General features: G+C 46.4%; 1 protein-coding gene across 2 annotated transcripts in view; it reads right to left on the bottom strand.

Moving 5' to 3' along the window:
• Positions 1–1,378: 1,378 nt before the first annotated feature.
• Positions 1,379–26,559, bottom strand: part of LOC119953654 (heterogeneous nuclear ribonucleoprotein M-like) — a 45,165-nt gene continuing 19,984 nt past the window's right edge. Inside the window, exons 11-18 of one of the 2 annotated variants that reach the window (XM_038778137.1) lie at positions 20,335–20,391; positions 10,976–11,059; positions 10,502–10,570; positions 7,434–7,565; positions 6,470–6,526; positions 3,965–4,362; positions 2,002–2,053; positions 1,379–1,734 (exon numbers count right to left, since the gene is read on the bottom strand). In XM_038778137.1, the coding sequence (XP_038634065.1) occupies positions 1,571–1,734; positions 2,002–2,053; positions 3,965–4,362; positions 6,470–6,526; positions 7,434–7,565; positions 10,502–10,570; positions 10,976–11,059; positions 20,335–20,391 (1,013 nt within the window). In that variant the 3' untranslated portion in view covers positions 1,379–1,570. The remainder of the gene's footprint in view (positions 1,735–2,001; positions 2,054–3,964; positions 4,363–6,469; positions 6,527–7,433; positions 7,566–10,501; positions 10,571–10,975; positions 11,060–20,334; positions 20,392–26,559) is intronic. The other variant, XM_038778138.1, reaches the window with a different exon arrangement.

Genomic DNA, 26,559 nt, shown 5'->3' with positions numbered 1-26,559 from the left:
TCCTGCTCCTTGTTCTTATGTACCTCAGTGCCAGGGACCCGAGTTCGATCCCAGCCCCAGGTCACTGTCCGCGTGGAGTTAGCACATTCTCCCAGCATTCACCCCCCCACAACCCAAAGATGTGTAGGGTAGGTGGATTGGCCATACATTGCCCCTTAATTGGCAAAAAAAAAAAGTGTAGTCTAAATTTAAAAAAAATAATAAACTCTTTCATTGGTGTTATAGTGGTTATTGGGGGTTTAGCTCAGTTGGCTGGACAGCTGGTTCATGAGCAAGGCCAGCAGCGTGGGTTCAATTCCCATACTAGCTGAGGTTATTAATGAAGACCTCACCTTTTCAACCTTGCCCCTCGCCTGAGGTGAGGTTAAATCCCCACCAGTCAAGCTCTTCCCCTCAAAAGGGGAACGCAGCCTATGGTCATCTGGGACTATGGCGACTTTATCTTACCTAGTGGTCAAGATCCCATTTGCAACTACCTATTACACTAATGCTAATGCTGTCTACCAAAGCAAGGAAATATATCTAGAAAACAATGAAGTTCTATATTAATATCTCGAGGTATTTAGCATTATATTGGTAATATTAACTGCAGCATAAATTGTGGCAGAATGCAGCTACCTTTTAGAAGAACAGTACAGCACAGAACAGGCCCTTCGGCCCTCGATGTTGTGCCGAGCAATGATCACCCTACTCAAACCCACGTATCCACCCTATACCCGTAACCCAACAACCCCTTAACCGTACTTTTTTTTAGGACACTACGGGCAATTTAGCATGGCCAATCCACCTAACCCGCACATCTTTGGACTGTGGGAGGAAACCGGAGCACCCGGAGGAAACCCACGCACACACGGGGAGGACGTGCAGACTCCGCACAGACAGTGACCCAGCCGGGAATCGAACCTGGGACCCTGGAGCTGTGAAGCATTTATGCTAACCACCATGCTACCGTGCTGCCCGGACTTCTTATATCCGTACTACGCAAATTATAAACTATAAATATTTGGAGAATAAGTATCTCAACATCTACAGGTATAAAGAAAAATGCAACAGAACCATCTATGCTAGAAGAGAAACAACCTATTCCACTATCAGTATTAAAAGCAGACAACTATTAAAATACACAAATAACCAGAGCAAAGGAGGCATCGTTCGAAAGAACTTATTCAGAACTCTTGTGCCAAAAGTTGCAGACGTTCTGGATATCAGTAAAATATACGTGCAAATTCAACTGTGGAATTGTTCTGCTCCCTTATACATGACGTGCAATGTTTACAAAATTTCATCATGTAGTTTAAAATATAAACTCACTGGACACTGCATTACTACTAGCAGAAGCTCCTATATTGATCAAAATATAATCACCAAACACAATAAATAAATTTCCCAAATCACATTTATTATCGAATCACTAATACAGAAGTGTCTTTTTCACACTAAATAAAAACAAAATGCAATGTGCACATTGTCAAACTGTCCATTCAATTTTTTTTTTAATGAATGGAACAAAAACACTAAAAGGACAGTTTTTACTGTTTGGTCGTTTTAAAAATTCTACTAAAAATGGATTTTAAACATTTCTGTCGAGTCGGACATCAATTTCCCTGCCGTAAAGTCGGATTCCATTCATCATCCTGCAGGCACGCTCCGCAGAATCTGGACTCTCAAAACGAACAACACCACAGCCCTTAGACTTGCCATTTTCCATCTTAATATCCGCATAATGCACATATCCTGTATTTAAAAACAAAATCAGCAAACATTGAAATGTGAAGTAAACTGTATTTTTTAAATTGCGCCTCAGGACCAGTGTTCAATATGGGTTAATTTACAAGGATAGGATTTTCTCAAATCTGCTAAAAGGAAGGCTTGTGTGTTGTCTCAAGGTTTTTTTCTCATTCAAATTAATTACTTTCAAATGCAGCAAAAAGTCTGATACAAATAGTTATGGCTTCCTTCCAATAGGGAAGCTACCTTTTCAGTAGAGATATGTGAACTTACCAAATTCACTGAATTTATCTTTCAGCATTTGCCAGGTGATGTCATAAGGGAGCTGAAGAAAAGAAGGTACATTTTTTAAAACACCAAACTGCCTCTACAACTAACATCTCCGCATTTATGCAACTTATGCAGTGAACAGAGCTTTAGAACAAAGCTGAGAATCTATGTAGAATCAGGACTTTGCTATTATGTGAAGTCTTTCATTATAACCATATATTTTATAGTAGCTACTGAAAACAAAAAAAAATTATGATTCTTTTATTTCATAGAACAAATAGTGGGAAGGATGTAGCGAAGTAGGGTTGTGAAGATAATATCTTACAGCTCTTGCACTGAGACTTCTAATTTTCCCAATATGGAATGGGGCAGCGATCACATTAGGAGCAGGGAAGGAGGTTCAGCAGAATTCCATTCATCGACGTTTCTTTACCAATAAGGAAGGAATTACTCTATCTAGTATTGGGGAATGAAGTGGCTCACGTGGAAAACATCAGGGTACAGAAAAAACAAACGGTTGCACAAAACCTTTATAAAACACAAGTGTGGCCTCAGCTAGAGTATTGTACCCAATCCTGGGCACTACACACGAGGAAAGGCACAAAGGCTTGAGAGGGTGCAGAAGAACTTTACCAGAATGGTTTCAGGAATGAGGGATTAAAATTGCACCATTAGTTTAGATGAGAATAAATAAAGAAAACATTTTTCCATTGGCTGAAGGGTAGATTGCAGTTTTAACACACTGGGCAAAAGAACCAGAGACAACAGTAGGGAGTAAATTACCCAAACAATGAGCGTTAAGATTTGGAATGCACTGCCTGATGGGGTGGTGGGTACAACTTCAAATGACTTTTCAAAAGGAATTGGAGAAATACTTGGGAAGAAAAAATGCAGGCATAGGAAGAACAAGGGCATGTGACAAACTGGTTTGTTCCTTGAAATAGACAGCACAGAATTGCTGGGCCAAAGTGCCTGTTGTGCTGTACTTTTCTACAATTCTATGATCTAGAAGAATTGAGAGATTGAAATACAGTAGTCCCCCTTTATAACGCGGGTGTTGGGGTCCAAGACAGCCACCCGCGTTGTATCCGAGCCGCGGATATCCATGATGGGGGTTTTAAATTTATTTAAAAATCTATGCTAGCGCTTCCCATTGTGAGTCTACGGGGGGCGGGGGGAGAGGTCAGACCCCCGTAGACTCACAATGGGAAGCGCTAGCATAGATTTTTAAATAAATTTAAAACCCCCATCGTGGATCCAATTAAAACAGTGTCAATTTCATGGCCGGAGAGGGAAGCTGCTCTCACTGAAACAATCAGCCGGCCGCTGAAATTGACACTGCCCGCTGCTCTCTCCCTCCAGTCCAACTTTTAAGTTTTAATGTTTCTGATTGGAGGGAGAGAGCAGCCGGCAGTGTCAATTTCAGCGGACGGCTCACTTTGATCCAGAGAGGGAAGCTGCTCTCTCAGTGAAGCAATCAGCCGTCCGCTGAAATTGACACTGCCCGCTGCTCTCTCCCTCCAATCAGAAACATTAAAACTTAAAAGTTGGATTGGAGGGAGAGAGCAGTGGGCAGTGTCAATTTCAGCGGCCGGCTGATTGCTTCAGTGAGAGCAGCTTCCCTCTCCGGATCAAAGTGAGCCGGCCGCTGAAATTGACACAACTGACAGTTGGGGTCCATAAGCCCCCCCGCGGTATATCGCGAACCGCGGTATTACGGAGCATGGTATAACGGGGGACTACTGTACAGCAATTAGAAAAGGAGTCAGTTTACAGATCAGTCAAGTCATTAACTTGCTGATTGAACTGTTTCTTCCTACCTTCTTTACTTTGTTCATCATGTACTAAACTATTTATCTCAAGTTTTTAGCTCAAATGACATTACACGCGAACTGTTAACTTGTTAACTGCATTTCCTGCATTTGCAGTTTTGAATTTTCTTTAAAATGGAGACAAATATACTCACATTTCGAACAAATATTTGACAGATTCTTCTTGAAGTAATATTTCCGGTACCAGTTCCCATTGATCCTCCATAGTTCCCACTGAAACGATTACGATCCATTTCTGCAGACTTGTCAAAACCTCCTGCCATTCCAGAACCCATGCGATCCATGCCGCCACCCATTCTATCAGTATTTTGGCCCATCCAGTCCATTCCAGGTCCTGGTCCTGGTCCTGGTCCCGGTCCCATGCGGTCAACATTTGATGCCATCCCAGAGCCCATGTTGGATCCAATTCTGTCCATTCCTAGGCCCGTTCTATCCATAGCACCGCCCATACGGTCCATTCCAGGTCCCATACGATCCATGTTATCCATACCGATGCCTCCACCCATTTTATTCATTGCTCCCATTCCAATACCTATGGAGGGAAAAACACAAACCATGCAAAATCTTTTGGGTGCATTATAATGCAGATCACAAGTGTTTAATATTATTGCTTCCCAGTTTGAGGCTTTATTTAAACAAAGGATCAGGCACCATATTCATTCAGTCCTAACAATGGAAATGCTTTGGCTGCACATCACTTGCCAGATACTGCAGGTCTAATTCTTCAAATAAAGTCATTTTACAGGATAAAGATATCCATCTCACGATTGGGGAACAAAAACAAGCAACTGCCTCAGTTTGATCCCTGGTAATTTGCCTCCCCTTATTACAACCACCCTCCCCCCATCCCAACCAAAAGAGCATTAGTGGAGTGCTGCTCAAATCATTCCCCTGCTGTGACCCCATTTTGACATTATCCCCAGAATCAAAGTATAGAGGTTGGGGGGGGGGCGGGGGGGGGGGGGGGGGGGGGGGGGGGTCCATGTGAAAGAGATAAATCTGTGGGAGGGTTTAAAGCCGCAAAGGCTTCAAAAGCTGGGAGGGGTTTGTTGCAGACAGCCATGTTTATTTCCTGTACTCTTTTGTAGGCTCGGCTGGATGCAGCAATCGGGCCTTGGAGCTCATTTCATTAGGTCACATTCACTTAACCAGTGCAAGAAAAAGATGGTGTGTATGCTCGTCATTGGGCCTCTGAGCCGATGCCAGCACTTGCCCACTGGTGTGAATGCGCCAGAGACGCTACTGATTCCACAGAGGAGAGCTTGTAACCTCACTGGGGGCTGTGACCCACTGTTTCAGAACCCCTACCTGAGTAGATGGCTTAATTAAACTTTAAAATAGTAGGCAATCCCTTTTTGCAGCAAAATCTTCATCTCATATGCGCAATTCAAAAAGTATACTCCCCTCTTAGCACAGCCTCTTAGAAACAAAAATCAATTAAAACTCACAAACTAAACATCTGGAGAGGGTAATAGGCCAATTTAAATCATCTATGATCATTTTAAAATATTCTGTATTCATTATTAATGGTTCTCCCATAGTCTTGCCCATGGAATGACATGAAGAAAAGTTCTCGTATGTGGTACTACTGCAGTATAGTTACTGCACCTTTTAAGTTTGCAAAGCTCCATCCAGTGGCAGAAGTATGCAGTAGCAGGTATGACCACCACAAGAAAAGGAATAGACAAATAAGGAATGCTTCATATTCACTGCTAAACAATTGAGAGATAAAGAAATTCCACATTTCACAGCCTAATGTTACTTCACAAGGGCACAGATCATTCAGCCCCTCAATTTACAGTAGATGAATTCAAAAATTGCACATTGGAGCAGGAAAGATAATGGGAATGTTTAACTATGAAGTGACTTTGGGGCAGCACGGTGGCGCAGTGGGTAAGCCCTGCTGCCCCACAGCACCACGGTCCCAGTTTTGATCCCGGCTCTGGGTCACTGTCAGTGTGGAGTTTGCACATTCTCCCTGTGTTTGCGTGGGGTTCACCCCCACAACACAAAGATGTGCAGGATTGGTAGATTAGAAATGCTAAATTGCACCTTAACTGGAAGAATGAATTGGGTACTCTAAATTTATAAAAACAAAAAAAACTATGATGTGGTTTTAACTACAATTTGTATCACTGCAGAGTAACTAACTGCACATTGGAAATGACTTTTTAAACATTACATACAACAGTTCCCTACAGGTCTACTTTAATCATCACCATGATCTGCAAGAAAAACTGTACATTGTTCTCCCCGTGCCTGCATGGGTTTCACCCCCACAGCCCAAAGATGTGCAGGTCAGGTGGATTGCCACGCTAAATTGCCCCTCAATTGGAAAAAAAATAATTGGGTACTGAAATTTTTTTGATTTTTAAAAAAATATATAAACTGTACATTCCACTTTGATTCAAGGCTTAAAACTGTTCATTGTGGATTATTCAATATTGCAACTGTTCACTCTCCATACCCTTGGTGTTGACCCATATACAGCTTTACAGCCAAGATGCATTATTTATTGCCATTTAAATTTTCAAAATGTACCCTAGAATATTTATTTGCAGCTCATTTATTTGCTACACTTGCGTAAAACCCCTATTCTGTTTTGATCATACAGAAATCAAAAGTGTAAATGTACTTACCCATGCCTGTTCCCATGCCTGGTGTACCAGCAGCCATGCCACCACTCATCCCACCAGCTAGAATAGGAAATTTAAAAATGTTATGCAAATCAAACTTCCAAGAGAACGTGCTGTAATGTTATCAGGAACTAGTTTATATTTTTTTCTATCTACAAGATTTACAAGTTGACAGTGTCCCTCCACTAACTCACTTTCACCTTTGAATTGCGTAACAAATTTAATCTTTTATGGCCCAAGTTTATACAGCTGAACCACAAGTACCAGGAAATTCCATGGTCCAGTGCCCAGTCTGCATTATCATCTCAGGGAGGCCAGCGGGATTGGCTGCTTCAATTGCCCTCAGCATCTAGAGTTAAGAAAAAAAAGTAACCAAGGTTCCTAATTCTGACCAAGTGCAAGTATGTGGATTCCCAGTGACAGTATGGTCAGGTTTAACCATAATGTTCGCTGTGGCTAAACAGGAAGGAACAGGTTCAATTTTTCTAAGATAAAACGATTCAACTCAAGCACTTGGAATCTAATTAAGGGTCTCAAATTAAACAGTACAAGATGAACTAAAACTAAAGTAAATCACAATCTTTTCTAAAACAAGTCACATTGGAAATACCCTACACAGAAGCAACTTTTCACAAAAACTGGTCCTCCGTGTCACTCTCCATTTAAGCCCATTCCCATACTGAAGTCAATAAAATACCAAAAGTAACATGCTTCATTTATCAGATGACAGGAACAAGTGGCTATGGATGCAGATTATTGCAGCAATCCAGCAATAGAAAGTATCAAAAATGGGGAAGAGAAAGCAGAGAGCTCAGTTTAATGTTGAAGCAAAGGCCTATAAAAGACAACAAATTAATCTGGTCACAATTTTGCCTGGATTTTCACCGTTATAAATCTAAAGTGGAACTAATGTCAACACATTTTCTTTTTCAAAATACATGGTTCAAATATAGCCAATTGAACTTACCCATTCCTCCACCAAAGGAATCCCCATATCCACGAGACATTCCCATATCATTTCTACCAAAATCCCGGTCAAAGCCACTGCCACCCATTCCTCCACCGCTGCCAGGACCATACATTCCTCCTTGGTACATGTCTGCAAGCCATAACGTATGCGAATAAATAAATTGCATATTTTCAAAGTGTCCCCCCTACAAATGTTTACTGGTAAACATGTCAGAAGTATCTACAAACAAACACGTTAAATACGCTCAGTAATTCAGTCCAGGCAAACCCAACCAAATACACCAGTGCCATAATTGGTAACTTTTTATACATTCACCTTTTACACACCAGGGTATTAGCATATCGGTTTTACATACTGAAATATCATTATTATACAGCCATTTTTAAACACCCAGCAGTTCCATTTTAAGTTCCTCGTTTATGTATATGCACATATGGTCAGTCTTAGCCGTGGTCTCTATTGATTTTATATACATATTAAAATATCACTAATGACCTTTTCGGGGCAGCATGGTGGCACAATGGTTAGCACGGTCACCTCACAGCACCGAGGACCCAGGTTTGATCCTGACCCCGGGTCACTGTCCGTGTGGTGTTTGCGCTTTCTCCCCGTGTCTGCGTGGGTCTCACCCCATTACCCAACATGTGCAGGGTAGGTGAACCGGCCACGTTTAATTGACCCTTAATTGGAAAAAAGAATCGGGTACTCTAATTTTTTTTTAAACTAATGACCTTTAAACATGTCAAAACCCTCAGACAAAAAAGTAGTTAATCCAGATTTAACTCTTCGCAATATTCATTTTACAAACTACAACTTCCCAAATAGCCAAAGCTGATTCACTAAGTATGCCGGCCATACAAATCCAAGAATGGTGCAGGTCTGAGAAGCATTATGTAATCTTAACTGAGGTCACTCCGTTCAAGGAAGTCACTCCGTTCAAGGAAATTAAGGCATGGCAACAAATGCTGGTCCAGTAATGGCCATATCCCATGAAATAATCTTACCGAGGAAAGAAAATTGACAGGTTTTTATACAAGACCCTCAGGCACCAGGATAAAGACCAATAATATTTACAAACGAGAGGGGCCATATTGTTGGAGAGGACAGCGTGAAGCAGACTGATAAGCTTGAGGAGATACTTGTCAGGAAGGAAGATGTGTTGCGCGTTTTGAAAAACTTGAGGATAGACAAGTCCCCCGGGCCTGACGGGATATATCCAAGGATTCTATGGGAAGCAAGAAATGAAATTGCAGAGCCGCTGGCAATGATCTTTTCGTCCTCGCTGTCAACAGGGGTGGTACCAGAGGATTGGAGAGTGGCGAATGTCGTGCCCCTGTTCAAAAAAGGGAATAGGGATAACCCTGGGAATTACAGGCCAGTTAGTCTTTCTTCGGTGGTAGGCAAAGTAATGGAAAGGGTACTGAGGGATAGGATTTCTGAGCATCTGGAAAGGCATTGCTTGATTAGGGATAGTCAGCACGGATTTGTGAGGGGTAGGTCTTGCCTTACAAGTCTTATTGAATTCTTTGAGGAGGTGACCAAGCATGTGGATGAAGGTAAAGCAGTGGATGTAGTGTACATGGATTTTAGTAAGGCATTTGATAAGGTTCCCCATGGTAGGCTTATGCAGAAAGTAAGGAGGCATGGGATAGTGGGAAATTTGGCCAGTTGGATAACAAACTGGCTAACCGATAGAAGTCAGAGTGGTGGTGGATGGCAAATATTCAGCCTGGAGCCCAGTTATCAGTGGCGTACCGCAGGGATCAGTTCTGGGTCCTCTGCTGTTTGTGATTTTCATTAACGACTTGGATGAGGGAGTTGAAGGGTGGGTCAGTAAATTTGCAGATGATACGAAGATTGGTGGAGTTGTGGATAGTGAGGAGGGCTGTTGTCGGCTTCAAAGAGACATAGATAGAATGCAGAGCTGGGCTGAGAAGTGGCAGATGGAGTTTAACCCTGACAAGTGTGAGGTTGTCCATTTTGGAAGGACAAATCTGAATGCGGAATACAGGGTTAATGGTAGGGTTCTTGGCAATGTGGAGGAGCAGAGAGATCTTGGGGTCTATGTTCATAGTTCTTTGAAAGTTGCCACTCAAGTGGATAGAGCTGTGAAGAAGGCCTATGGTGTGCTAGCGTTCATTAGCAGAGGGATTGAATTTAAGAGCCGTGAGGTGATGATGCAGCTGTACAAAACCTTGGTCAGGCCACATTTGGAGTACTGTGTGCAGTTCTGGTCACCTCATTTTAGGAAGGATGTGGAAGCTTTGGAAAAGGTGCAAAGGAGATTTACCAGGATGTTGCCTGGAATGGAGAGTAGGTCATACGAGGAAAGGTTGAGGGTGCTAGGCCTTTTCTCATTAGAACGGAGAAGGATGAGGGGCGACTTGATAGAGGTTTATAAGATGATCAGGGGAATAGATAGAGTAGACAGTCAGAGACTTTTTCCCCGGGTGGAACACACCATTACAAGGGGACATAAATTTAAGATAAATGGTGGAAGATATAGCGGGGATGTCAGAGGTAGGTTCTTTACCCAGAGAGTAGTGGGGACATGGAATGCACTGCCTGTGGTAGTAGTTGAGTCGGAAAATTTATGGACCTTCAAGCGGCTATTGGATAGGTACTTGGATTAGGGTAGAATAAGGGAGTGTAGGTTAACTTCTTAAGGGCAGCACGGTAGCATTGTGGATAGCACAATTGCTTCACAGCTCCAGGGTCCCAAGTTCGATTTCGACTTGGGTCACTGTCTGTGTGGAGTCTGCACATCCTCCCCGTGACTGCGTGGGTTTCCTCCGGGTACTCCGGTTTCCTCCCACAGTCCAAAGATGTGCAGGTTGGGTGGATTGGCCATGAAAAATTGTCCAAAATTCTATGATTAACCTAGGACAAAAGTTCGGCGCAACATCGTGGGCCGAAGGGCCTGTTCTGTGCTGTATTTCTCTAATCTAATCTAATATCACAGAAACTCCCAACATCAACTGCATGTGCTCAAGACTTGGCCCAGCATAAAGTTGATCTATACACTTATACAGTATTCAGGGAATCTTTCTAGTCTGTGAACTTACCTCCCATGCCACCACCACCCATTCCTCCTCCGCCAACAGGTCCTCTAAAATCATCCATTCCTCCTGATCCTGGATGGAGAAATTATATGAACATGTGTAATGCAGGATTATTCAAAAGTAGTTATGTTTTGCTAAAAGTATACATTAATCACTAATGACCTTTTCGGTCATTTATGACTGAAATTAGGAGCACAATGTTACTTTTCCCTGCCCTCAGTCCTAAGGTAGAGCCATTCACTAATACACAGCTGAGTCTGGTCGCTTAGCCAGCAAAAAAACCTCTCCACTCCAGCAGGGACCCTGCTGCCAGGCATATGCTGTACCACAGTGAAGTACTATCATGTAAAGAGCAAATTAATAACTTGCCTCTGGTCTTTGGGAAGATGCACCTCTTCACCTTATTGGCCAGCGAGTGAAACAAAGCCCATCTATTTAGCTAAAAAATTCAAATAGTTACACAAACAAAAATCTTACCTCCCATTCTCCCCATGTTCATTCCTGGGCCAAATCTCCCCATGTTGTCCATTCCACCTCCACCACCATATGGACCATCCATGCCTGAAAATTAAGAAAAACTTCAGATTTGACTTTTAATTTCAAAAATTTCAATGTTCACAGCTATGTAAGACTAGCATTCATTAGACTTGCTCTGGTATTGCTAGGTGCTACAGGGTGCCACAGTAGTTAGCACTGCTGCATCACAGTGCCAAAGGGGCCCAGGCTCAATTCCAGCCTTGGGTCACTAAGTGGAGTTTGTACACTCTCCCTGTGTCTGTACAGTTTGATTCGAGTCCAATATGACTTTTCTTCAGAACTGGAGAGGGGTAGGAATATGATGGGTTTTATATTGTTAAAAAGGAGGGGCAGTTGGAACAAAATAGGTCAGGGATAGGTTGGGGAGGGGGAGGAGATAAAATGGCTAAAGATGCAATGAAACACAAGCAAAGGGAGTGGTATTGAGAGTATTAAAAACAGAGTAACATTAATCGCAGAATAAATGTCAGCACTGTTGAAATCAAAAGCATGAGAACTATTTAAAGGGGAAACAATCAAAACGGACATTGTTTCAGAGTTGCTGTAATCAATTTAAGTCCAGAAGGCTGTAAAATGCCTAATCAGATGAGGTGCAGTCCTCCAACTTGTTAGCTTCCACTTCTGTTAGCTTTGACAGTCATCGGACTTGAAACGTTAGCTCTTTTCTCTCCCTACAGATGCTGCCAGACTTGCTGAGATTTTCAAACGCCTAATCAGGTGAGGTGCAGTCCTGCAACTTGCGTTAGCTTCCATTTCTGTTAACTTTGACAAAGAGTCATCGGACTCGAAACGTTAGCTCTTTTCTCTCCCTACAGATGCTGCCAGACTTGCTGAGATTTTCCAGCATTTTCCCTTCCCTCCAACTTGCGTTGAGCTTCACTGAAACACTAGCAGACCAAAATGAGAGCGTGTAAAATGGTAACTTGAATGGTAAGTGACCAGATGGTTGGAGTCATGCCTGTGGACTGCAGTATTCCTCCACAAAGCCATCACCCAGTCTGCATTTTGTCTCCCAATGTAGAGAGCGCATTGTGAGCAGCAAATCAGAAGTACCAGTAAATCGTTGCTTTACCTGGAGGGAGTGTTTAAGACCTTGCAGAGAGGAGGAAGGACATTATGGGGCAGGTGTTATACCTCTTGCAATGGAGATGAGGTGTTGGGGGTAATAACAGGAGTGGACCAGGGTGTTGCGGAGGGAACGGACGCTTTAGAATGCTGATGGGGGGTTCCGGTTGCGACTATGCGGAGCTAAGCCGCACGTTCGGCAGCTCCCGCCAGGAACGGACCTTTGGGCTCTTTTTAGGGCCCCCAGCGGCACTTTGTCGACGGCTCCCAACGTGGGAAGGTGATAACAACATTCCCCCAGCGGTATATGGCCTGGACCAGGAGTGGGGCGAGTAAAATAGCGGTGGCAGCGCCAAAGCAAAAGCGCCGGAAGAGGCACAAGATGGCGGCTGGCGGAGACCTGCAGGTATGGAGGCAGTGGTCGCAGGAGCAGCAAGAGACTCTCCAGCGCTGCTTCCGGGAGCTCAAAGCGGAGCTGCTAGAGCCGTTGAAGGCTTCCATCGACAAGCTGATGGAGACTCAGGCTGCCCAGGGGGTGGCAATTCGGGAGATCCGACAACAGGCCTCTGAAAGAGAGGATGAGGCCTCAGCCCTCGTGGCAAAGGTGGAGATGCATGAGGCGCTCCATAAAAAGTGGTAGGAGCGGTTCGAGGTGCTGGAGAACCGATCGAGGCGGAACAATTTGCGGATCTTGGGCCTCCCGGAGGGGCTGGAGGGGTCAGACTTGGGGGCCTATGTGGTCGTCATGCTGAACTCGCTGATGGGAGCTGGGTCCTTCCAGGGGCCCCTGGAGCTGGAGGGGGGCCACAGAATTCTGGCAAGAAGGCCCAAGCCGAATGAGCCGCCACGGGCGGTGCTGGTGCGGATGCATCGGATCGCTGACCGGGAGTGTGCGCTCAGGTGGGCCAAGGAGGAGTGGAGCAGCAGGTGGGAGAACGCGGCGGTACGGATCTACCAGGACTGGAGTGCGGAGGTGGCTAAGCGGAGGGCCGGGTACAACCGGACGAAGGTGGTGCTACACCGAAAAGGTAAAGTTCGGCATGCTGCAGCCGGCGCGTTTGTGGGTCACCTACAGGGACCGGCACTTCTACTTAAAGAGTCCCCGGAGGAGGCGTGGGCCTTTGTGCAGGCTGAAAAATTGGACTCAAACTGAGGGTTGGGTGCGGGGGGCTCTGTGTAACTGTGTTATCTTTTGAGGGGGGGGGGGGGGGGGGGGGGGGGGTTCTGTTTAATGTTGGTTCCATGTTGTTTTCAGGGTGAGTGGGGCACTGTCTTTTTGCTTGGGCTCGCTGGATGGGCTCGAGGAGGGGGGCAGACTGGCTGTGTGGAGAGCTGATGGCGGGCTGGGGCCGGCATTGGGTGTTGTTTTAGAGGTGGCAGGGCCGGACAGGAGGAAAGCGCGGGCTTTTTCCCGTGCTGAGGGCTGAGGGGGGCGGAGTCGGAGCTGGTAGCGCGGGCTTTTTTCCCCGCGTGCAAGCGGGAGGGGGAGGAGGAGAGCCTGCTCGTGGGCACTGGGGAGGAGGGGCAGCCCCACGTTGGGAGGGGTCAGAGGAGTGGCAGGAGTTGCCGGGGTCAGCAGGCTTACGGGAGTACTGTGGAGGGAGTAACGCGGCTAGGGGGGGCCCTAGCTTTTTGGGGGGGTACCGGGCTGCCGCTGAAATGGCCAGGGAGGAGCTGAAGTATGCAGAGGGGGTAGAGTCGGGGGTTTGCCGCCGTGGGAAACGGGCCGAATGGGAGGCGCGGGCCTGTGGCAGGCAGAGGAAGGGTTATGGCTAGTCGGCGGGAGAGGGGGCCAGGGAGCCCCCTGCTCCGGCTGATAACCTGGAATGCGAGGGGACTGAATGGGCCGGTCAAACGGGCCCGCGTGTTCGCGCACCTGAAGGGGCTGAAGGCGGACGTGGCCATGCTCCAGGAGACACACCTGAAAGTGGCGGACCAGGTTAGATTGAGAAAGGGATGGGTAGGCCAAGTGTTTCATTCAGGGCTGGATGCAAAAATCGAAGGTTGGCGATCCTGTTGGGAAAGAGGGTGTCGTTTGAGGCGTTGAATGTGGTGGCGGACAGCGGCGGGAGGTATGTGATGGTGAGCAGCAAGCTGCAGGGGGTGCGGGTGATGTTGGTCAACGTGTACGCCCCGAACTGGGGCGATGCGGGTTTTATGCGGCGCATGTTGGGCCGCATTCCAGATCTGGAGACCGGGGGATTTTAATAGTGTTGGACCCGCCACTGGATCGATCCAGGTCCAGGACAGGTAGGAGGCCAGCGGCGGCCAAGGTGTTGAGGGGGTTCATGGATCAGATGGGAGGGGTGGATCCTTGGAGGTTTGCGAGGCCAAGGGGCAGGGAGTTTTCATACTTCTCACATGTGCACATGGCCTATTCCCGGATCGACTTTTTCATCATGAGTAGGGCGCTGATTCCAAGGGTGGAGGACACCAAATATTCGGTGATAGCCATTTCAGATCATGCCCCGCATTGGGTGGACCTCGAGCTTGGGGAGGAGAGACACCAGCACCCGCTCTGGCGCTTGGAGGTGGGGCTGTTGGCAGACGAGGTGATGAGCGGGCAGGTTCGAGGGGGTATCATGAGGTACCTGGAGGCTAATGATAATGGGGAGGTCTGAGTGGGGACGGTCTGGGAGACACTGAAGGCACAGTCAGAGGAGAGTTGATCTCCATTCGAACCCATAGGGAGAGGAGGGAGCAGAGAGAGAGGGAGAAGTTGGTGTGGGAGCTGGTGAGGGTGGACAGGAGATACGCGGAGGCTCCGGAGGAGGGTCTGCTGAGGGAGCGGTGTAGTCTTCAGGCCAAGTTTGACCTGCTGACCACTAGAAAGGCAGAGGATCAGTGGAGGAAGGCACAGAGAGCGGTGTATGAATATGGGGAGAAGGCGAGTAGGATGCTGGCGCATCAGCTCCGCAAGCGGGATGCGGCTAGGGAGATTGGTGGAGTTAAGGATAGGGGAGGAAATGTGGTGCAAAAGGGGGTAGATATCAATGGGGTCTTCAGGGACTTCTATGAGGAACTGTATCGGTCTGAACCCCCGGCGGAGGGGGAGGGGGAATGGGGCGCTTCTTGGATCGGCTGCGATTCCCGAGGGTGGAAGAGGGACAGGTGGAGGGATTGGGGGCGCCGATTGAGCTCGAGGAGCTGGTCAAAGGAATTGGGAGCATGCAGTCGGGGAAGGCACCGGGGCCAGATGGGTTCCCAGTCGAATTTTGTAAGAAGTATGCAGACCTGTTGGGTCCCCTGTCGGTTAGGACCTTCAACGAGGCCTTCAACCTCCTGCCCCCGACTATGTCCCGGGCGATGATTTCCCTGATCCTTAAGCTGGACAAGGAGCCCCTGCAGTGTGGGTCATACAGGCCGATCTCGCTGTTAAATGTAGACGTCAAACTGATGGCGAAGATCTTGGCCACGAGGATAGAGGACTGTGTGCCACGGGTCATTCATGAAGATCAGACGGGGTTCGTGAAGGGGCGACAGTTGAACACCGGCGTAGCGGTGAATGCCGGCGGTAGCGGGGGAGCGGAGATAGTAGTGGCGCTGGACGCGGAGAAGGCCTTTGATAGGGTTGAGTGCGAGTACATGTGGGAGGTGCTGGAAAGGTTTGGGTTTGGGGAGGGGTTTGTCAGATGGGTGAGGCTATTTGAGGCCCCGATGGCGAGCATGACCACGAATAGGAGGAGATCGGTGTATTTTCGGTTATATCAAGGGATGAGGCAGGGGTGTCCCCTGTCCCCCCTGCTCTTTGCGTTAGCAATAAAACCCATGGCCATGGCGTTGAGGGAGTCGAGGAACTGGAGGGAAATGGCACGAGGGGGGGGGGGGGGGGGGGGGGGGAGCACCGTGTGTTGCTCGCTCTATGCCGATGATTTATTGTTGTATGTGGCGGACCCGGTGGGGGGAATGCCAGAGGTGATGAAGACCCTTAGGGAATTTGGGGAGTTTTCAGGATACAAGCTCAACCTGGGGAAGAGCGAGCTGTTTGTCGTGCATCCGGGTGACCAAGAGGAGGGGATTGGTAGGCTCCCACTAAAAAGGGCGGAGGAGTTTTAGGTACCTGGGACTCCAGGTGACCAGGAGCTGGGGGGCCCTACACAAACTCAACTTTACAAGGCTGGTGGAGCAAATGGAGGAGTTTAAAAGATGGGACATGTTGCCGCTGTCGCTGGCAGGGTGCAGTCCATCAAGATGACGGTGCTCCCGAGGTTTTTGTTCCTGTTCCAGTGCCTTCCCATCCTTATCCCGAAGGCTTTTTTCAGGAGGGTCAGCAGGAGCATTACGGGGTTTGTGTGGGCACCAGGGACCCCGAGGGTGAGAAGGGTGTTTTTGGAGCGGGGCAGGGATAGGGGGGGCTGGCGCTGCCCAACCTCTGTGGGTACTATTGGGCTGCTAATGCAGCGATGGTGCGTAAGTGGGTGATGGACGGGGAGGGGGCAGCATGGAAGAGGATGGAGATGGATGGTGTCCTGTGTGGGCACAAGCCTGGAGGCGCTAGTGACGGCACCGATGCCGCTCCCTCCTACGAGGTATACCACGAGTCCGGTGGTGGCGGCTACCCTCAAAATTTGGGGGCAGTGGAGGCGACACAGGGGGGGAGGTGGGGGAGACCTCGATGAGGTCCCCGATACGGGGGAACCGTCGGTTTGTCCCGGGAAATATTGACGGTAGGTTCCTGGGTTGGCACAGGGCGGGTATTAGGAGGTTGGAGGACCTGTTTTTAGATGGGAGGTTTGCTGGCCTGGGTGAGCTAGAGGGGAAGTTCGGGCTCCTCCCGGGGAACATCTTCAGATACATGCAGATCAGGGCGTTTGCCAGGCGGCAGGTGACGGGGTTCCCGCTGTTGCCCCCGCGTGGGGTCCAAGACAGGGTGCTGTCGGAAGTGTGGGTTGGAGGGGGGGGAAGATTTCGGAAATATACCAAGTGATGCAGGAGATGGACGAGGCCTTGGTGGAGGAGCTAACGGGTAAATGGGAAGAGGAGCTGGGTGAGGAGATTGAGGAGGGGACGTGGGCTGATGCTCTAGGAAGGGTGAACTCCTCCTCTTCTTGTGCGAGACTCAGCCTCATACAGTTTAAGGTGCTGCATAGGGCTCATATGACCGGGACGAGGATGAGTCGGTTCTTTGGGGGCGAGGACAGGTGCAATAGGTGCTCAGGGAGCCCAGCAAATCATGCCCATATGTTCTGGGTATGTCCACGCTGAGGGAATTTTGGAAGGGGGTAGCGAGCACGGTGTCGAGGGTGGTAGGTTCCAGGGTCAAGCCAGGCTGGGGGCTCGCAATTTTTGGGGTTGCGGTGGAGCCAGGAGTGCAGGAGGCAAAAGAGGCCGGTGTTCAGGCCTTTGCGTCCCTAGTAGCCCGGCGGAGGATTCTTCTTCAGTGGAAGGATGCGAGGCCCCCAAGCGTGGAGGCCTGGATCAATGATATGGCGGGGTTTATCAAATTGGAACGAATGAAATTTGCCCCAAGGGGATTAGTTCAGGGATTTTTCATGCGGTGGCAGCCTCTTCTAGATTTCCAAGCAGAACGATAGGGAAAGAGGCCAACAGCAGCAGCCCCCCGGGGGGGGGATCGTCTTGATGGTTAGGGTTGAAGGGACGGTACATATGTTCTTTGTTTAAGACAGGCGTTAATTTATTTTTTCTGTTTTGTATTCACGGTGGGGGTTTGTTCTCTTTGATTTTTCTCAGTTGTTAATATATTATTTATTAATATTTTGTAAAAATTTGAATAAAAATTTTATTTTTTTAATAGAATGCTGACAGGGGTGCGAGGGGAAGATGTGCTTGGTAGTGGTATCATGCTGTAGCTGGCAAAAACTGCGAGGATAATGCTTTGAATATGGAGGCTCATGTGGTGGAATGGGCCAAGGAACCCAATGATGGTTCTGGGAAGTGTAGAGGCCGGCAGGGAGGCCAAGTTGGAAGCACCATTGTAGAAGGTAGCGTAATCAGAACCATGTAAAAGTGAGAAACAGGTGGAAATTGTAAGCAAAATTGGTTAATTTTTCCCATCAGCACCGATAGTCATTAATGTAATGGGGAGGAAAGTTGTAGGTGAGGGCCCATGTAGGACCAGAGCAAGCAACATTCCGCAAACCCCACAAAACGACAGGCAGAACAAGGACCGTTGCCCATTGCCACACCTTTTATTTGGAAGAACAGAGACAAGTTAAGGGGAAATTGTTCGAGAACAAGTTCAGCCAGGAGGGCGACGGTGGTAGGTGTGGACTGTTTGAACCTCCATTTCAGGAAGTTTTAATACCAAATGCTATTGTAAAGATGTGACAAAAGGAGTGTTTGTGGATAGGAATTACCTCTGAAGATCTTGTGCAAGCATTACAATTCCAGAAAATATAGCCATAAGTTCAGAACAATATAGTAAACTCCCATACAAAGTTTACACTACCTTGACTGAACCAATCCACAAAAGATTACAGGCACTAAGTATTAATTTCCCACAATTTATTTATATTGGACATGAATCCCTGCAAGATGTGATTTACTTACCACTTAACAATGACCCAATTTAACTGTTCGAGTTACAGGTTAGCCCTGTTGTGGAATATCAAAACTAAGATTCCTCACCTATGCCATTAAAAAAAAAAAATAATTGTTCATGGGTTGTGGGTGTCTCTGGCTGGGCCAGCACTTATTGCCCATCCCCCAATTGCCCTCGAGGGGGGCATTTAAAAGTCAACCACATTGCTGTGGATCTGGAGTCACATAGGTCAGGCCAGGTAAGGATGGCAATTAGCTTCCCTAAAGGGCATTCGTGAACTAGATGGGGTTTTAACAACTATCAACGATCCAGACTTTTAATGCCATTTTTTTTTTTAATTCAATGCAAATCTCACCATCTGCCATGGCAGGATTCGAACCTTGATCCCCAGAGCATTACACTAGGTCTCTGTAAAAATTAATCCAGTGAAAATACCTCTCCGCCAATGCCTCTATTCTTTGAGGAACACTTTGATGTGCATTAAAAAGGGAGAGACACAACACTTTGCAATAAAGGTCACTATGGTGTATAAAGACAGGGCTGAACATAACAAAAATATCAACGAATGATCAATGTATCCGAGCACTCAAAAATGTTAAAATTGGGAAGCATGGTGGCGCAGTGGGTTAGCCCTGCTGCCTCACGACTCTGAAGTCCCAGGTGCGATCCCGGCTCTGGGTCATTGTCCGTGTGGAGTTTGCACATTCTCCCCGTGTTTGCGTGGGTTTCGCCCCCACAACTCAAAGGTGCGCAGGTTTGGTGGATTGGCCACGCCAAATTGCCCCTTAATTGGAAAAAAATAATTGGGTACTCTAATTTATTTTTTAAAATGTTAAAATTATATGTTGTGTCAAGACATTAAATATTCCAGGGGCTATAGGAAGAATGGGGATGATAAACATATTAGACATGATTGAATGGCAGAGCAGGCATATCCCCACTTTCTGTCTGTTGGCTTTGACAAAGAGTCATCGGACTCAAAACATTAGTTCTTTTCTCCCCCTACAGATGCTGCCAGACCTGCGATTTTCCAGCATTTTCTCTTTCATAGCATTAAATATTCTATTTGAATGCCTGAATTGATTACAACTGGTTTCCTATTGCACCATGCAAATGATGTCTTGATGCAGGACAGCACGATGGCACAGTGGTTAGCACTGCTGCCTCACGGCACCGAGGTCCCAGGTTCGATCCCGGCTCTGGGTCACTGTCCATGTGGAGTTTGCACTTTCTCCCTGCGTTTGTGTGGGTTTCACCCCCACAATTCAAAGATGTGCAGGGTAGGTGGATTGGCCACACTAAATTGCCCCTTAATTTAAAAAAATGAATTGGGTACTCTAAACTTTTTTTTTTTAAAACATAAATGTCTTAAAACAGACATGCGGACAAGCAAAAAGCTCCCAGTATGTTAAAACAAATCACCCAGTTCGAACAGCTTTGCCCGTGTTGAGATATGTAAATCTCTCTCAGTATCAATTTCAGCCAACCAATGCAAATCAAGTGTTGTTGACTGGAAACCAATACTGTAGATACCAGTCTCACACTGTTTAGAAGTTTGGATTTATAGTGACGTTACAAGGTATGTACTTTAAATCTTTTCCAGAGTTTCCAGATTAGATCTAATCAAGAAAGAATTTGTAAAGGAACTGCAGCATCCAGCAAATCAACTAATGAGCTTCCAATTAAGTCAACATAACATAAAAGCTCCAATTGCCACTTCTGTAAGACTTACCACCACCTCCTCCCATCCGATTCATGCCGCCAAATCCCATTCCATCCATGCCCATACCTGTCAAGAGGAGCAAAGATTCTGTGATAAGTTTCAAAACATTCCTTTTTCACCATGTTGAATACACACGGATTGAATACAAATGTGTAAACATACAAGCAGTATACAAAACAGTATGACCACTAAACTTTTACAGTTCAGTAAGCAGAGCCAAGTCATCAGCTTTAAATTCCCTTATGACTAAACTATATTTTGTGATTAAAAAGCCTGACCACAGAAGTTGATTATTCAAATATGCAGTTCACATAGCACAGGCAGATGGGCAAATAGTAAACAGCCTGGGCTTCCTTATTTAGGGATCAATGGGTCATGGGAATTTGATTTTTTTAAATAACGGTGATGGTTTTAAAAAAGGTAATTAGGCTTTTATTCAACCCAAATGAGGGTGACGCTGCGCAGTGGTTAGCACTGCTGCATCAGCACCGAGGACCCAGGTCCGTTCCCGGCCCAGGGTCACGGTCAGTGTAGTTTTCACATTCTCCCCGTGTCTGCTTGGATTTCACCCCCACAACCCAAAGACGTCCAAAGATGTGCGGGTTAGGTGGATTGGCCATGCTAAATTGCCCGTAGTGTCCTAATAAATGCAAGGTTAGGGGGGGGGGGGGGAGTTACGGGTATAGGGTGGATACGTGGGTTTGAGTAGGGTGATCATGGCTTGGCACAACATTGAGGGCCGAAGGGCCTGTTCTGTGCTGTACTGTTCTATGTTCTACGTGCAGCGTAGGTGGACTGGCCACGCTAAATTGCCCCATAATTAGAGAATTAAAAATAAATAAAAATGTTCTTTGCATGCCTCGTGTGGAAGTGGGTTGCCTACTTCCAAAATCATTTGTTGCAATCAAGCAGAGGTGGAGTGGAATTTGTTAAGTTTTCATTTTCTGGGGCTAGTGGTCACAAATTATCTGTTCATGGGATACAATTGACTATGACAAGCTCACTTTATTGTCTGTAGTTTCCCTACGGAGGTGCTGGTGCCTTTCAACCACAGCAGTACTCATGCCCAAGACGGCTTCTGTATGGTGTGAAGGGGACTATTTCAACAACAAAGGAACATTGATACATGTCCAAATCAGGATCATATACAATTTAGAGAACTTTGTGCAAACACAATGCTGATGCACTTACTCTTCTTCGGTGCTCATAATTCTACAAAATCATATTCAGAAATTATGAAAAGTACTCTGGCTCTGCCCTGTGCTTATTGTTATGGCCTTTTGGCTGGTCCATTTAAGCTTCTGGTCAGTGGTGAGCCAAGTTGTTGATGGGTTTACCGTTGAAGTTCAAGGGAATTATAGTTCTATATCTCTCATTGGAGATGGTCAATATGAGCAATTTGCGTAGAAATGTCATTTTATGTATGAAATAACCACTAGTCTTGGTGCTTCAAGTCCTGCTGAGGGTGAGGCAACCAGTTTAACTTAAGAGGTGTTGAAAGTAAAGCTGGACACTGGATTAGAAAATGTCAATCCCCTTCCTGATTTATGATGGAGGGATAGTCACTGATGAATCAGCTGAAAATAACTGGGGTTGTGACAGTGCAGCACGGGTAAACATCCTTGAGCTGCAAGGATTGATCTTCAAAATCCATAACCATCCTCCTAAATGTCACAAACGATTCTAGTCACTGGAGCATTTTCCTGCCAAATCATAAAAACATGGGTTGTGATAGAGGTTTATGTTAAAAAATTCTGTTATTTTCAGCACTGCTCCAGGAGTCAACTCTATGTCTTCCTCGGACTACAAGTCCAGAGCCAAGTGGCTCTAGCAGAACTCAAATTACATGCCAGCAAAAATGGTAATGGTGAGTAGCTACTGTTTGATGGCGTTGTTGATGACCCTTTCCATTACTTTGTGATGATTAGGACAATGATTGATTAGGTTAATCCGTCACCGGTGGATTATGCACACTGTAGCCACCTGGGATGGCCACTTACAACTAGGGACAGAGAAACACACAAAGCCGAGGGGGTAAAATGGACACGGCAAGACTCAGGCAGGCCAGAGCCTGAAATGTATATTCGCAAGCAAGAGGTCCAGACAGTATCGAAACTCTGACCAATTAGCATTTTGATGGGCCGATTAGCATTTGATGGCCCATCTTCACCAGAACAAAGGACTGGTACTCGAGCGACTGGTACAGTCCCAGACATTTCGGCACCACTCCCTGTTCAGGGGAAGCGTCAACAACAGGGTCAGTGACCGCTTGGGACTCGCCCAGCCATCCAGATCCCCGCCCACTTTATGATTAGAAATCGAACAGTGATCAGGGATCACCCAAATAGCATTTTTAAAAACTTGAGGATAGACAAGACCCCAGGCCTGACGGGATAGATCCAAGGATTCTATGGGAAGCAACAGATGAAATTGCAACGCCGTTGGTGATGATCTTTTCGTCCTCACTGTCAACAGGGGTGGTACCAAGGGATTGGAGAGTGGCGAATGTCGTGCCCCTGTTCAAAAAAGGGAATAGGGATAACCCTGGGAATTACAGGCCAGTTAATCTTACTTCGGTGTTAGGCAAAGTAATGGAAAGGGTACTGAGGGATAGGATTTCTGTGCATCTGGAAAGACGCTGCTTGATTAGGGATAGTCAGCACGGATTTGAGGGGTAGGTCTTGCCTTACAAGTCTTATTGAATTCATTGAGGTGGTGACCAAGCATGTGGATGAAGGTAAAGCAGTGGATGTAGTGTACATGGATTTTAGTAAGGCATTTGATAAGGTACCCCATGGTCGGCTTATGCAGAAAGTAAGGAGGCATGGGATAGTGGGAAGTTTGGACAGTTGGATAATGAACTGGCTAACCAATAGAAGTCAAAGAGTGGTTGGTGGATGGCAAATATTCAGCCTGGAGCCCAGTTACCAGTGGCGTACCACAGGGATCAGTTCTGGGTCATCTGCTGTTTGTGATTTTCATTAATGACTTGGATGAGGGAGTTGAAGGGTGGGTCAGCAAATTTGCAGATGACACAAAGATTGGTGGAGTTGTGGATAGTGAGGAGGGCTGTTGTCGGCTGCAAAGAGACATAGATAGGATGCAGAACTGGGCTGAGAAGTGGCAGATGGAGTTTAACCCTGACAAGTGTGAGGTTGTCCATTTTGGAAGGACAAATATGAATGCGGAATACAGGGTTAACAGTAGGGTTCTTGGCAATGTGGAGGAGCAGAGAGATCTTGGTGTCTATGTTCATAGATCTTTGAAAGTTGCCACAAGTGGATAGAGCTGTGAAGAAGGCCTATGGTGCGCTAGCGTTCATTAGCAGAGGGATTGAATTTAAGAGCCGTGAGGTGATGATGCAGCTGTTCAAAATCTTGGTATGGCCACATTTGGAGTACTGTGTGCAGTTCTGATCGCCTCATTTTAGGAAGGATGTGGAAGGTTTGGAAAAGGTGGAAAGGAGATTTACCAGGATGTTACCTGGAATGGGGAGTAGGTCTTACGAGGAAAGGTTGAGGGTGCTAGGTCTTTTCTCATTAGAACGGAGAAGGATGAGGGGCGACTTGATAGAGGTTTATAAGATGATATGGGGAATAGATAGACAGTCAGAGACTTTTTCCCCGGGTGGAACAAGCCATTACAAGGGGACATAAATTTAAGGTGAATGGTGGAAGATATAGGGGGGATGTCAGAGGTAGGTTCTTTACCCAGAGAGTAGTGGGGGCATGGAATGCACTGCCTGTGGAAGTAGTTGAGTTGGAAACATTAGGAACCTTCAAGCAGCTATTGGATAGGTACATGGATTACGGTAGAATAATGGGAGTGTAGATTAATTTGTTCTTAAGGGCAGCACGGTAGCATTGTGGATAGCACAATTGCTTCACAGCTCCAGGGTCCCAGGTTCGATTCCGGCTTGGGTTACTGAATGTGCGGAGTCTGCACATCCTCCCAGTGTGTGCGTGGGTTTCCTCCGGATACTCCGGTTTCCTCCCACAGTCCAAAGATGTGCACGTTAGGTGGATTGGCCATGCAAAATTGCCCTTACTGTCCAAAATTGCCCTTAGTGCTGGGTGGGGTTACTGGGTTATGGGGATAGGGTGGAGGTGTTGACCTCGGGTAGGGTGCTCTTTCCAAGAGCCGGTGCAGACTCGATGGGCCGAATGGCCTCCTTCTGCACTGTAAATTCTATGATAATCTATGATTAATCTAGGACAAAGGTTCGGCACAACATCGTGGGCCAAAGGGCCTGTTCTGTGCTGTATTTTTCTATGTTCTAAGTGGGGCCCAAACTGAAGGACCGCCCAAAAGTGACAAAAAACCCCACGTACAAGAAGAGTTTGCCATATAATTGCCCACTCTTGGACCTGGTGACCTATTCGTCCTCTCTTGGACCTGGTACCCCGGCCACGACCATCTCCAATTGCAGCAACACCAGAAGCAAGTCCAAGTTCAATGCTCGCTAACAGACGGATGGGCCTAGCTGAGCAGCAGTTACTCCTTCGGACTCAATAGATCCAGAATCAAACAGCGGCCACTGTTCCTCTGACCTAAGCCAGGTGCCTGAAGTTAAGTACAGGTTGTCTTAGTCGATAGGTGTAGTTAACTAGCTGTAGTTAACCACTAGCGTTTAAGTTGCATGACTAATTGTGTGTAAATAAAATACCCTTGACCTTGAACTAACTAACTGGTGTTTGGCTCTTTGATCGATAGCCGGTTGAACCTTGTGGTGGTATCACTTGATACCTGGCGACTCTGAGCATTAGAGCATAGATATCAAAAGAAAGGAGGGCAAACTCACAGATTGCCATAATTGGAACAGAGCCATAGGAAAAGGCAGAGAAAAAGCACAAAAACACCTCAATAATGATACAGGGAAACAACTCGTTCTCGCATGCAATTCTCCTGTTGCAAAATCCCAACTCCTCACATAATACAACTTTTTAATCACCCCTGGGTGGTGTTGCAACATTACCAATTATGCAGATAGCCCCACAAATCATTGAACAGTTGACCATCTACATAGGTATCATATACACATGCCCAACACATCAGTTTGGAAAAAAAGTTTGATTTCAGGATAGATGTTAAAAGCCCAGTCAATCTTGACTTTCAAAATGCGTTTATAAAACATTATTGGGAAGACTCGAAGTTAAACCCAGAGGAACTGGCAGAAATGTTAGATGGGCAAGAAATTACTGCATTTTCTTGGTCCTTAAACTGGTTAACAGTAACACATCTTCATGAGGATTAGTTGTTAGTTGAATTTCAATAATCGCCGCTTTATGGGCAGCACGGTAGCATGGTGGTTAGCATAAATGCTTCGCAGCTCCAGGGTCCCAGGTTCGATTCCCGGCTGGGTCACTGTCTGTGCGGAGTCTGCACGTCCTCCCCGTGTGTGCGTGGGTTTCCTCCGGGTGCTCCGGTTTCCTCCCACAGTCCAAAGATGTGCGGGTTAGGTGGATTGGCCATGCTAAATTGCCCGTAGTGTCCTAAAAAAGTACGGTTAAGGGGGGGGTTGTTGGGTTACGGGTATAGGGTGGATACGTGGGTTTGAGTAGGGTGATCATGGCTCGGCACAACATTGAGGGCTGAATGGCCTGTTCTGTGCTGTACTGTTCTATGTTCTATGTCTATGTTATAACCGCCTCACGGCGCTGAGGTCCCAGGTTCGATCCCGGCTCTGGGTCACTGTCCGTGTGGAGTTTGCACATTCTCCCCGTGTCTGCGTGGGTTTCGCCCCCACAACCCAAAAATGTGCAGAGTAGGTGGATTGGCCACGCTAAATTGCCCCTTAATAGAAAAAATAATTGGGTAATCTAAATTTATTTTTAAAAAATAAATAAATAATCGCCGCTTTCATTGATATAAAAATAGTGACCTTACATTTGCAGATGTAGAAAATACATCCACATGGATGAACTTAGAGAAAAGAATTGTAGGCAAATCTAGCTACAGTAGGGAAATGGGACCATATTTGGCAATGTTTTTGATCAGAAATATTACACATCACTCAAAATTGCCTTTGTCAAAATATATATGTACACTGTGCAAAGCTGCATGCAATTGAGGGATGATGGGTTACAGCACAAAGTAATTTTTAAAATTAAGAGCATCGCCAGGTCAGTTAGTAGTAAAAAAAATAAAATTCTTCTTTCTCTATACTAGGTCGGAGTCGGATCATATCTAAAAACAATGCATCCAGTTTTGGCTCCCTCACATGATAAAGGGACG

The sequence above is a fragment of the Scyliorhinus canicula genome, chromosome 18 (assembly GCF_902713615.1).
Source record: "Scyliorhinus canicula chromosome 18, sScyCan1.1, whole genome shotgun sequence".
Taxonomy (NCBI): Eukaryota; Metazoa; Chordata; class Chondrichthyes; order Carcharhiniformes; family Scyliorhinidae; genus Scyliorhinus; species Scyliorhinus canicula.
Note: the sequence above shows the minus strand (reverse complement) of the source record. Positions and strands in the feature narration are given on the sequence as shown.